Consider the following 14,037-nt stretch of genomic DNA (forward strand, 5'->3'; position numbering starts at 1 on the left):
AGATTTCCTATTTTTTCTTGAGTCCATTTTGGTATTTAGTGTCTTTCTAGGCACTTGTCCAACCTCGTTGACTAATTTGGTTGCATATAGTTGTCTGGAATATTCTCTTTTAATTTTTAAAAATTTCTGTAGGGTGGTCCTAATTTGGGGAACTTTTATTCCTCTCTTTTCTTGCTCAGTCTAGCTAAAGCTTCAATTTTGTTGATCTTTTCGAAGACTCAATTTTTTGTTTATTGATTTTTTTCCTATTGTTTTTTGGGTGAGGAAGCCATTAAGCATATTGTTGTTCTCTTATATGTGAATGGTTCCCTCTTGCTGTTTTCAAGACATTCTCTTTGTCTTTGGTTTTCAGCAGTTTGGCTATGATGTATCAAGGTATGGATCTCTTTGTTTTTATCCTGCTTGAAATTCATTAAAATTTTAAAATCGGTCTATTAATATTTTCCATTAAATTTGGAAAGTTTGGGCCATTATTTCTAGAAATATTCTTTTCTTCTTCTTCCTCTCATTCCTCTCTTTCTGGGAATCTCATTACATATGTGTTGGTACTATTGATTTTGCCCCATGTGGTATATGTATACAATGGAATACTACTCAATTTATAAAAAACGACGGTGATCTAGCACATCTTACATTTTCCTGGATAGAGCTTGAGCCCATCCTTCAAAGTGAGGTATCACAAGAATGGAAGAATAGGCACCACATGTACTCGCCATCAAATTGGCACTAACTGATCAACACTAAGGTGCTCACACAGTAGTAATATTCACTGGGGGTTGGGGGGTTGGGGGTGGGTAAACTCACAACTAATGGATGCGCTGAGCATTGTAGGGGGGAAAGGGCATGCCTCAAATCATGATTTTTGTATGGCAAAGTCATAACATGTAACCAAAATGTTTGTAACCCTACAATATCCTGAAATAAAAAAATAGCTTTGTATGGAGACTGCTTTCCTCTCTTTTATTTCTTGGGCAGGTTTTAGCTGTTAGTAATTGACAATTAGCCTAGGTCAAGAGAATCCTCTCTGTGGCTGTAGCAAAGTACAGTTTCTTTAATTGATGGTGCTTTTTTCCCCCCAGTAGTGATCAGAGGATTTACATCTCCCTCCATTCAGGGTTCTCTTTTGTCTTTCAAGAGCCCAAATTTATCCCTCTTGCTTCTTTTTCCCCTCACTGTCCAGTCTCCAATAGGTGCTGTTCCCTTTCCTCTTACCCTTCTATTCCCCAAGAGTGATGCCACACTAACTGATGCCACCATGATAGCCATATCCCTTCTCTGTCATGAGTACTCTAATCTACCGGGACACTTTTTCTGTATTTTTACATTTGTGATATATTTGCTCTTTGGGAGGGGAGGTGATTTTAAGTCTATCTTAGGCTCTTCTTTTCCTCTTCTCTCTTTCTTACAGTTTTTCGAGATCTCACTCCACTCCTATCTTTGCTCTCTGCCAAGGCTTACAGTGGGAGCTCAAGAGTTATCTCTTCCAGAATCTGGGCTTCACTTTTCTACTGAAGCTGTAGACTCCTCTGTCTTCTTGGTATGTTGAAGGCATTGGGTTTATGTGATTTTACTTATTCTGGTTGATTTGTATCACTTTGTGGAAGATATATAAAGAGATTAGATTTAGGCAGCAGTCATTATCCTTGGCCACCTCAAAGTCCCCACCATGTGTACCTTGACAAGCCATTTGTGTGTAATGTGGAGCACATTTCTGAACTCTGGGTAGGAACAGAGGATAAGAAAGAAGAGAGACATTTGGTTTAGAATGTAGCAGTTTTGAGATGATTTTGTTCATCCATATAGAGATTGTTCATCCAACAGTTGCATAGTTGGTCTGGATCTCAGGTAAGAGATTAGGAATTACTGCTTCCAAAAACTCTGGTAGAGTCCTAATAAACTGGAATTAGAGCTGTAAATTCCTCTGTGGAATTCCTGCCTTGGTCTAATTCCTGCTTACACACTCAGATTCATCTTCTATGAACATCTTTAGAAAACAAATAATATTGAGAGGTTACCAAATAAAGTACTATTTTCTAGAGATTTACATTGTATTTAGCAGTTTGGTTGATGTCACTGAGAGATCTAAATATTAGTCTGAGGAATCAGTCATTTTTGAACCTGTTGGGAAAAAAGGAAAAGCATAGATCAATAGATCAAATCAACTACCTAGAGGAAAATAAGAAAATAAATGCATAGATTAAAACCTCATAATTAAGCTTTTTGTCATATTTGTAGTTTCTCCCAGCAACTGTAGTACTTACCAAGTAGATTAAATTAATAAATCTATATAAAGTTTTATACCAATAACTTTCTAAAGCAAACTATTTCTCCTATTCTCTTTCCAGCCACCTATTATTATAGTAAAGAAAGGCAAATGTGTGCATGCTTATATCTAAATACCTGTAAGATAATATTAATAATACCTAGGTAAAAATATGATAGAATTAATAGGGTTTTCAAAACATAATCTGTGATGTATTTTCCATGTGTTACTTGGGTATGTATGCTTGAGTTTTCTCCCTTTAATAAGAGAAGAAATAGAATCCACTAAAGAAAAAGCACTGTAAAATAGTATGTTAGTGGTCATTTACCCAGGTAAACACTTTTCCCTATTGTATATTTTTATAGGTGCTACTGAGATGATCTGTGGTTGGAAAAGACTAAATATTAGTGAAGTTAAAACATGTGTACTCATTTGAAACATGAGAAATTGTACAAGTAGTGAACTCTTTCACTTGACATTTTATTAATACCAAGACCTGAATAAAGTGGTTCTTTTAAATTGTGCATTCTTTTGAATTAACTGAGAGGTGGTGTAGTGTAGTGATTAAAATTGTGTTCTTTGGAACCTGACTGCCTGGGTTTTAATTCCATATCAGTTTTCTCATCTGTATAACTGGATAAAAATTATACCTACTTCATAGAATATTTGTGCAGATTATATATAATTTGCATAGAACAATGTTAAGTGCCATTATTATTGTTATTATTAGATTATATTAACAAAATTTTGCTGGGTAAAGTAGGGTGGGATTTTTGAGACTAGAATTTTTATATTTTTCATTCCTAGACTGATTTATTTTAATAAGTTGACCTTATTCATCATTGACATGTAATCCAGGTACCAAAAAATTCAGGAATGGGCTATGTAAGACAGAAAAATTAAACCTAGAATTTCTGTAGAAATCATTATGGATATGAAAGCATTCATGAAGAATTAGAGAAACCTACCTCCTTTTTTGTGCTTTATCATTATTTTCTTTGCGGGCTAAGAATTCATGGATCTGTTCCTCCATATCAAAAAAGCTAAGAGCAATAAATGAAGCCCTAAAAGGATCTTGTTATCATTGTTTTTTAAAGGCTGCTTTGTTCAACAGCCTACGTTTTCTCTTTCTTCTCTCCACCAGGTGGAGGTGTAGCACTTTGTATCATGTCTTGTTACACGACTCAGTGTCTGTGGTATGGGCAGGAGATAGAAGGGAAAAGATAAACACCATATTCAAGAATATGAAATGCTCTTTCAGCTGGATTTTACAGCATCATATTTGAATTATTTACTTGAGGTTGATGAAAACAATAGATTGGATAAGTTTCTTTTCCACAAATTCTTTTAATTCAACTGAGGACAACACAGACCCATTGTCTGAAATAATACATGAAACCTATGTGATAGGCTGGAAGGACTGCAGAGGACTAAGCTAAACACACAAAATAATGTCCAAATATTTTTAAGTGAATTTCAAGTTAATCAATGGAAATAAATCTTTGGCATCCTGGGCAAATGGATTTTATATAAACTGTGAAAACGTCTTTTATAACTTGATTAAGGTAAGTCAATCTTATTTTCCAGGTGTGACATTATACTGCAAGTCAATCGATACAATAATTTAAGTTACTTCAACCATAATGGAAAAATATGAAAAATTAGCTAAAATTGGAGAAGGGTCTTATGGGGTTGTATTCAAGTGCAGAAACAAAACCTCTGGACAAGTAGTAGCTATTAAAAAATTTGTGGAATCTGAAGATGATCCTGTTGTTAAGAAAATAGCACTAAGAGAAATACGTATGTTGAAGGTAAGTTAACTTTCTATATAGATCTGTAATATCATGGTATTGGCTGAAATATACGTGTGCTAAAATTACAAAGAATACTCAAAGTTATTTCTCCATTGGACTTAAATTCCTTTGTGTCAGCAACTTTGGGAAATAAGTTGATCATCACTTTGGATTTTGGCCACTCTGCTGTTTATCTGATACATACAAGTACAGCTGTAGATTGTTACATTGAAGTACTTGCATTCTGGTTGGTGAATATCCACGCTGTCCTAAGTCCTCGCACCTCAGTGTTTATAGTCCCTCCAAACCCACCCCCCCAAAACCCTAACCCTCTTCTGGATGTCCCCCCACAAAAATACTGTCCCTCACCAACCAGAAACTGAAAGAGCACCTCCTGACACAGGGAGTCCCACTGGCCTGCCGTTGCCCCGGGAGGCACTGACATTGATTGGTCCGTTTCTGCACTGCATGGCAGGATCCTAGATGTACTGAATGTCACACCCAGTGATGTATACTTTTTTTATACAGAGGTTTTTGTTATCGTTGTTTTTACTCTGATAGGATTGAGCACGTAAGATTCATAAATTCTCAATATAAATTTTTTCTTATCCTAAAAACCATATACTTTAAGAACGATCAGGGACTTTAGAGATGCCTCTTATCCAGTGCCCTTATTTATTGCAGAGGAAACTGAGGCCTGGGGCAGCACTTCTCAAATGTTAATGTGCATAAATCCCCTGAGAGTCTTGTCGAGATGCAGATTCTGAGGCAGGAAGTCTGGGGTGGGCCTGAGATTCTGCATTTCTAACAAGTGCCTCGCCAGTGCAAAAGCTGCTGGTTCCTGGGCCACACACTAAGTAACGAGACCCTGTGATTTCCTCAAGGACGCACAGCAGACCTTCACTGTTGCCATGTGATCTGTTTAAAAAAAAAAAAATAGAAATTCAGTTTGTATAGGGGGATGATAATTATTATTAATAGTTATCATTATCTCTCCTTTTCAAATATTATTTGCAGCAGGTTTCCTCAAATGATATGTTCGAGTGTTTTGTTTAAAATATAATTTGAGACCAGGCAAGTGTCTCACACCTATAATCCCAGCACTTTGGGAGGCTGAGGCAGGGGGATCACTTGAGCCCAGCAGTTCAAGACCAGCCAGGGCAACACAGTGAGAGCCCTGTCTCTACAACAAAATGAAAAAGTTAGCGGGACATATGCGCCTGTAGTCTGAGCTACTTGGGAGGCTGAGATTGGAGGAGCTCCTGAGCCAGGAATTCGAGGTTGCAGTGAGCTATGATCGCACCACTGCACTCCAGCCTGGGTGACAGAGCAAGATTCTGTCTCAAAAAAATCAATCAATTAATTAATATAATATAATTTGATACACAGAGTTTTTAAGAACACATCCATTATGATAAAAAACGGCTTACTGTTACCTCTTAGCCAGCAGAGGGGGGCTGGTAAGCCAGGCTGCTCTGGCACCATCAATGGGTTGATGAGCCGCAGGCTGGGTCTGAACCAGACAGTGTTGTTTTCTAAAAAAAAAAAAATAATAATGGTTTTACCCTTCAGTCTCTACCTCCCAAGTCTGCAAATAAAGTTAATGCTCAGATAGTACCTCTCCGTTGCAAGTTCCCCAACCTGAGAATGAGATTTAAAGAAAAAAAAGTAGCTAGATTTCATCTCAGCTTGGTCTCTGGTGATGGTTCTCAGAATGTACATATTTTCTGTGTATGGTATGTTGCAGCATGCATGCCATGAACGTAGTCCTTCCATGATAAATCGCCTTTACTTTCTCCATATATTCCTGTTATTTAAATCTGATTTGCCTCCCCTCCTTACTACCTGTTTTAGTTTAGGCAACTTGCTGTTTTTCTGGGCTAAGTTAACTCCATTTGCAAAGGAGGTATAAATTGCTACCTTGTTGAGTAAGACAGGAGATTTGACCAGGTTAAGCCTTGACATTGCCTTGAATGGTAGCACCTGTGAATCCCTTGCTCCCCTGGAAGGTACACTGCTTCGTGTGCATACTGTGGTTTTGCAGCAGCACAAAGCAAGTGGCTTTCTACGGGACCTGTCTCCCCCATTCACCTTTCTGCTCTTTTAGGCAGTTAAGCACATAGAAAGCAAATTGATTTGGTGCTCTTGGCATTTCTTTTCTTTCTTTTTTTTTTTTTTGTTTTTGTTTTTGTTTTTGTTTTAGAGACAGGGTTGGCTCTTGGCATTTCTTTTCTTTCTTTTTGTTTTTTAAGAGACAGGGTCTCACTATGTTGCCCAGGCAGATCTCGAACACCTAGGCTCAAGCAGTCCTCCCTCCTCAGCCTGGGCATATTTTTAATGTATAATGAATTTTCTTTTCTCAAACTGTTGACCAGGAGGCATGCAGTTGTAGGGTGATATTTTTTTTGTCAAGCCATGCTTATAGATAATGAAGTAGAGGCATACAATGTAAGCCCCTGTATCTAAAACTCTCTACTGGGCCTGCAAAATATTTATTGAGCTTCTACTATATACAAAATACTGTGCCCTCTCTCTTTATCTATCTTTCTGGGTGAATAATACAGAATTTGGAAAGTTGGTTAGTCTGCTATACTGGGAAAACAACAGAGAAGATGAGTTATGAATAAGAGTGATTATATATCCTGTTTTGCCCAGGACAGTCCTGCTTTATAGTTTTTGTCCCAGTGTCCCATCTGGTTCACATCCATTTCAGAAGTGTTCTAGTATATATGCTAAATTATATGGTCACCCTAGTTATAGGAAGGGTGACCACAATGTGCTGGTTTGTCTGAGATAGTCCCAGCTTATCCTTATTACCCTGGTTTGGATAATAAAATCATATAGTTACTCTAGTGATGGACTATCTTACTTGATCAGCATTTCTCTTTTGGTTTACAATATTAAACAGAGGCTGTCCTGTGAAATGTTTTAGTCTAGGAATAGAATTTAACACATAAAACATCTAAGCATAAGAGAAAACAACAGAATCAAAGAAGAAAGCTGAAAATATAATGAATAAATTTAAAACAGACTGACTGTAGGGACCCCTAGAAAAGGCAGTTTAATCAGATCTGAGGGTTGAGATCTAATGTTGCTGAGAGCCAATGCTAGAATCCAGACTGAGTTTAAATCCAGCTAACATTTACATTCAATCCATAGTAATATGTAAACTAAAAAAGTGTTAGTGATTTTTATGGTCTTTTATGCAATAATTCTATTTCCTCAATTTTTTAATTTATGGCTTGGATATTTAGAGTCTTCATAAAATACATAAAGTATTTTTTGTTTTAGTGCTTGTATTTTAAGTTGTATACTTTATTTGCTTTCACCAGAGAGATTCAAGTGGTTTAGTTACCATGTATTATAGGTACATTAGATGAATTCTTAAATTGCTTCCAACTTTAAGTTTCTATGATTCTTACTAAGAGCAGTTTCTGTTACTAGTAACTGTAATAAAATTCTCCATAAGAGATGCACACAGCAAGGTCTTGTGTTCTTAACATTGTAAGGGGAGGCCGGGCGCGGTGGCTCACGCCTGTAATCCTAGCTCTCTGGGAGGCCGAGGTGGGCGGATCGTTTGAGCTCAGGAGTTCGAGACCAGCCTGAGCAAGAGTGAGACCCCATCTCTACTAAAAATAGAAAGAAATTATATGGACAACTAAAATATATATATACAAAAAATTAGCCGGGCATGGTGGCGCATGCCTGTAGTCCCAGCTACTCGGGAGGCTGAGGCAGGAGGATCGCTTAAGCCCAGGAGTTTGAGGTTGCTGTGAGCTGGGCTGACGCCACGGCACTCACTCTAGCCTGGGCAACAGAGTGAGACTCTGTCTCAAAAAAAAAAAAAAAAAAAAACATTGTAAGGGGAGAAACTGTTGCTAGAAACAGATACTAAACTTCATATTTCGATTCCTTTGCAGCAATTAAAACACCCAAACCTTGTGAACCTCATTGAGGTGTTCAGGAGAAAAAGGAAAATGCATTTAGTTTTTGAATACTGTGATCATACACTTTTAAATGAGCTGGAAAGAAGCCCAAATGGGTAAGTCATCTAGAAACTGAAGCTCTGTATGGCCAGCTTCCAGTTTCATTATATGTGGAATTAACCATGGCAAATTTCAAACCCAGCCACAGTTCCCTTTTCTGCTGTGATACTTATGACACTCAGTCCCTCTCCAGTGTCAGGATGTCCCCGAAGGGCAAATGAAGATTTACCTAGAAGAATTATAATTAGGAAGACAAATCTACTGCAAATATAAATCATGATGCATTTTGAGGCTAAATTAAATGTTGGATTATCTGAATTTAAGGAAGAAACCATGGTTTGATATTAGGAAATTTATTCATATAATTCACTAATAAGTTAAAGGATAAAAAATATATATGATTGGTAAAACTGGAAAATGTGAAATATTGATAAATTCTGCATCTTGTCCTGATTATTTTGTTAAAATAACCTCAGCAACTAGGCTTAAAAGAATAATTTCTTAAGACACACACAGAACCCCCTTCAAATCAGCAGCCAGTTTTATACTCAGTAATAAAACACTAAAAGAACTTCCATGAAAATAAGAAACAAGACAAGGATGTCGGTTGTCACCATTATAAATTAACATTGTTCTGAGAGCTCTAGCCAATGTAATGTAATAAGAAAAACAAAATTAATAGCTTTTGGAAATGAGATAAAATTGTCCTTATTTGCATGGTATTATTGTTCTATAAAATCAAAGAGAATCACCTGAAGAGTTATTAAAACTAATGGAATTCAGTATAGTGACTCCCATACCACTACATTAAAAAACTAACAGCTTTTTTTTATCAATCAGCACTTAGAAAAAGAGAGGGATCCCATTCAAATATTAACTGCAACAAAAAAAGTTTAGGATAAAAGGTAAAAAGAATTGTTCAGATTCTACATAAAGACAACTATAAAACTTATCCAAGGTACATAAAGGATTTTATTTAAATGAACATATATTTCTGGATGGACATATTCATTATTATAAAGATATTGCCTCTCCAATTTATTTAGTTATTACACAAAATTCTAATCAGAGTACCAAGGGGTTTTGTTGAAACTTGAAAAAGTTAGACTAAATCAAGAATTTTTTTAAAAAGCAGAGAAAGGGACCTTTAACTGCCAAATATTAAATCGTAGTAGTTTAGAGATTCCCTTTGACAAAAAAGTACCATCAACAAAACCTAAAAAATAAAATGGAAAATTGGGTAAACTATTTGCCAAGATAGATAAATGTCATATCTGCATATGCAGATTTTACAAATAAATTTTTTTAAAAAGATCAACACCCAATTAGAAAAGATAATTCATTCCCCAAAAATGTCATGAATGCACCCTATGCACCTGGCTGGGTGCTAAGGATACAGCAGTGACAAAACGTATAAAAAAAGTAGGCTGACCTTATGAACCTTACATTCCCGTGGACCTGAAAAAGCAAATCATTAAAAAAGAGAGGAGAAATGACAAATACACCTAAGAAAACATGTTTATCCTCCCTTAATCAAAGAAATTCAAAATTTTTAAGCAAGGTATCATTTCTCACCAATTAAATTTGGCAAAGATTTTTCAAAAATCGATATACTCGGGAGTGTTAATAGTCAGGAGATCAAACCTAATTCATAGCTAGAAAGAAGGTAATTAGAATACAAGGGAAATTTGGCAAAATGTATAAAAATTTTTTAAACTGTTTTCATCTTTTGACCAAGCAATTCCATTTAGAGATATTTATAGTAAGAAAATAATCAGATGGGGCAAACAGTTATACATATGAATATTCAACATAGCATTTACAACAAAAATTTCGGGACTGACCTAATTTTCCAATAGTAAAGAATTGGTTACATGCATTTTGGTATATCCAAACAATGGTGCACTATGCATCCATTAGAAAGCATGCTGCAGAAGAATAATTTCCTGGGTAAATATTCCTGAGATGGTATATGAAAAAAATGAGGTAACATGGTAGAATGTTAAGTGTAATTGAATATTTATTTTGAGTTTTCCCAATATTCTGTGAATGTACAGATATTACTCTTAAAATAAAAATTAATATAAAAACAGATTAAATGGCATATTAATTCATAGTTCAACTTTATTATGAGCTAAATAGGGTGTTATGTGTTAACTTAGAGGTTAGATTTGTTCAGCCATCTTATAAATTCACATACATTTTCATTAAGTTAGAAATTTATGCTTACTTCACATGTTGTTCAAGGCCCTGAAACTAAAACATACAATACATGTACCAGTTTATTTTGAACCACACATCTTTCTCTTCCCTATATGTACCCTAAGGCTTCCTGTTGTAGGATTTAGCTCATGCTCTTCTTTCTTCAGCCTAGAATACTCTAGCCTTTTTTTTCACTTTCCCTTTCTCTATCATAGTCTTTAAAATATGAGATCCTAGAAAATCTTAACATCTCTGAGATTCCTTCATGTGGGTGGAATTGCATTCCTCCTTTGAATCCCTGTAGAATTTTATTTTTATCCATGTTATAGTACTTGATACCTAATGCTGTATTTGTTTTTATGTGCATACAAATTGTACTGGGGTCTCAGTCCCATCCATCTACCAGCCTCATCTGATCTCAGACCCTCATCTCCTGAACCTGTGTAGGTGTTAAAACTTAGACGTTTAGGGGATAGATTTCTCAATAAACTTGTGAGATATTATTCTATTTTTATACATGAGGAAAACTGAAGGCACAGAGAGTTTAAATATGGTGTCCAAGGTTATAAAACTAAGCAGCAGCAGCACAGCTGGGATTTGAACTCTGGCATCCTGTCTCAGTGTTCAAAATGGCTATACTGTTCTTTCTGCTTCTTATTTAAAAAATGTAAACTGTGTTCTTTCAGTTTTGGCTCTAGGTAAAGGGGGAGAAGGATAAAGTTATATCAGAATTCATTGCAGGAAATAGAAATTTCAAGTAAAAAGGGATGGAATACTGAGAATTAAGTGCTTTCATAGTATTAATAATTAGAAGAGCTGGCGTCGAAAGGGTTGCCACGGGCCCGCTGATGTCAAGGGCATGCCACCATAGTGTGATCTGACATCAGGAAACTGCTCTCAGAAAAATACCTCCGTACGCTGGTTGCTGTTTCTCTACGTGCACTTCAGCCGCACGTGGGGGTATCTTGTAGCCAGTGTCTTTCCTGGGTCGTGCACAGGCCGTCCCACTGCTCCGCAAAGCCAGCGACATCTGCATACATTCCATTTTTTAAAAGTGATCTAAATATACGATTTAATTGTCCAGATATGACAAAATATTAAATCTGAGTGATGAATATGTTTATAGTATTACATAATTATAGATTTTTAATTAAAAAATCCTTTTAGTGGACATTTGGTAAAGAAACCCTTGTGTTTCAGAGATTTGAAGATATGCAAACAACAGCCCCATCTCCATCAACAGGGCTGAAAGACAAATAACACACTGAGAAAAATATTTGCAGCATATATAACAGACTCTGATATACATTGAGTCTTCATAAATCAATATGAGTAAACAGATCAGTTTAAAAATCTATAAAGGCCAGGAAATAGAAATACACAAAAGAAGAAATGTAGTATCTAATAATCATTTGAAAATTAATAATCTCTAAAAATTAATGAAATGCAAATACAAACCAAAATGAGATATCTCTTTATTTTAACCACAGATTGGCAAACATAACATTGGCAAAACCAAATGTTGGCAAGACAAGGAGAAGATAGGGATTTTTATGCACAGATGTTTGGTGGGAGTGTAATGGGTATAACCTTCCCTGGAGAGGGTAGTTTGGCAGTATGTAAATGCGAAGGCATCGTCATGGGACAGTGATGGGAATGATGGAAAGACACCAACAGAAAAGTTAAAGGGAATGTAATTGCTGTAATTTACAGAGATGGTTACATAAAGTAGAATACTCTCAGACAGAATACAAGTTTCCCAGATCCCCAGTTCCCCAATGGAAAATACACCTGCCCAGGATATCTTCCAAAATTTTCTATACAGAGTGATGATCCTACTAGGGACAAGAAGCTCACACCTCCCTTTCTATTGGGATCTTTATTCTCCCTGGCCTCCTCTTTGTCCATAAACCTGCCTGTTTACCGGGTACAAGTAACTAGTACAAAATAACTCCAGCACATGCTTGAATGTTTACCACCAACATGAACTGGATAAATTGAAGAGCCATCTTCCAAGTACACCTTTTATCCTGCAAAACCAGGTCCTAGGTTCATCTGAAGTTCATCCCTATAAGATCAAAATGTAATATGTGCCTATTATTGGTCCCAGAAATCTCACTTCTGGAATTTACCTTAAGAAGATAAATTGCATAACTGCAAAAAAATGGATGATTACAGATATTCATTGAAGTCTTTCTAGAAACAAAACTTGGCTCAACCTAACTGCTCATCAGTGGAGACCAAGAAAATTACGATGCATCCAGAGAAGGAGCTCCTTTACAGCCACTAAAATTTATGCGCACATGTCAGTATTTGTACCTCTATGCAGAAAATGTTTCTCAGAGAGGCAGAGGGTGGGATAGCAGAAAGTAAATGGGTGGTTAGGCAGGTATCAGAGAGGACTTCAAAAATATACTCATACTTTTTAAATTTTAAATCATTTGAATGTATTTATTTAAAGTTAAAGTTAAAAAGTAAATGCAGAGAGAAAGAGAGAGAGAGGTAAAGGAACAGAGATGCCTGAAGAGACATCCACCATAAGTTATAGCAGCTATTTTGGGGTAGCAAGGTTTTAGTCAACACTTTTCACCCCTTTGCTTTTCTATATTGTTTGAATTTTCATAAGCATGTATCATTTTACAGAAGTAAAAATTTCAAATTACAAAAAAAAATTAATAACTATAATAACACCTTGGCACTGTGTTCTTTGACCATGACAAGCCCCCACCCTTTCACTTCTGTCCCCAGGCCTGGCTTCTGGACTCCATCCTCAGAGTTTTCATTTCCTTTTCTTATTTTTTCCCACAGAGTTGCTGATGGAGTGATCAAAAGTGTGTTATGGCAAACACTTCAAGCTCTTAATTTCTGTCATAAACATAATGTAAGTAACATTTTCTGATGTATCTGTTAATTTCTTCATAACTCTTTTCTTCTAAAGAGCTCAGGGGTCTATGTGAAGAGCTAAAGAACACAGGGAAAGAACTCGAGGAGCAAGACAAAAGAAAGTCACAGAATGTGAGGAAAAGCGATGCATTGTTCATGGCCCTTCTCCAGTTTCTATAAGAATCAAATTACTAATTCTTATGAATTAAAAGTTTGTATAAACGTAATGTTTCCTTTTGCCACAGTACGATGACTCTTATGATTATTTTTAAATTGGGTTAAAATGTTAATAATTTGTCAGGATATGGGTAAAATAATCCACCATGATACTTCTTTGGTTTTTACATCACTACAATCTTTTGCTCTGTAGCAATCTTAAGTTCCCCTCCCCCCCCCACCTTTTTTTTAGGCCATTAAATTTTTAGAGCCATAGTTCTCAAACTCTAGCATGCAGCAGAATCACCTAGAGGGCTTTTTAAAACACAGCTTGCTGGGCCCCTCCCCAGAGTTTGTGGTTCAGTAGGTCTGGGGTATGGCCTGAGAATGTGCATGTCTCACATTTTCCCAGATGATACTGAAGCTGCTGGTTCAAGAACCACACTTTGGATACTACTGTGTTATAGGACTAATTCTGGCTGATTGCTCCTGTCTGTAATTTGACTTGTCCTTTCACCTTATTTCCTATAAATTGGAATTTATATCTAGAGGCTTGCTCATATTGAAGTTCAGTTTTTTTAGATAAGAGCACTTCATATGTGGTGCCCTACACTTCATCCCACTTTTCATCTTGTTAAAATTCATTAACGGGCTCAGGAGGGATTAGTTCGATCCTCTCCGTTATAAATTTCCCTGTCAAGCTTTTTTCCCTGATGGTCTGACATCCAGTGATGATTATTGCCTGTATCTAGTA

General features: G+C 36.3%; 1 protein-coding gene across 2 annotated transcripts in view; it reads left to right on the forward strand.

Moving 5' to 3' along the window:
• Positions 1–3,850: 3,850 nt before the first annotated feature.
• CDKL4 (cyclin dependent kinase like 4) overlaps positions 3,851–14,037 on the forward strand; it is a 30,249-nt gene continuing 20,062 nt past the window's right edge. The window contains exons 1-3 of one of the 2 annotated variants that reach the window (XM_069494757.1): positions 3,851–4,074; positions 7,977–8,098; positions 13,053–13,125. In XM_069494757.1, coding sequence (XP_069350858.1) covers positions 3,907–4,074; positions 7,977–8,098; positions 13,053–13,125 — 363 coding nt within the window. In that variant the 5' untranslated portion in view covers positions 3,851–3,906. The remainder of the gene's footprint in view (positions 4,075–7,976; positions 8,099–13,052; positions 13,126–14,037) is intronic. The other variant, XM_069494756.1, reaches the window with a different exon arrangement.

The sequence above is a fragment of the Eulemur rufifrons genome, chromosome 19 (assembly GCF_041146395.1).
Source record: "Eulemur rufifrons isolate Redbay chromosome 19, OSU_ERuf_1, whole genome shotgun sequence".
In the NCBI taxonomy this organism is placed as follows: Eukaryota; Metazoa; Chordata; class Mammalia; order Primates; family Lemuridae; genus Eulemur; species Eulemur rufifrons.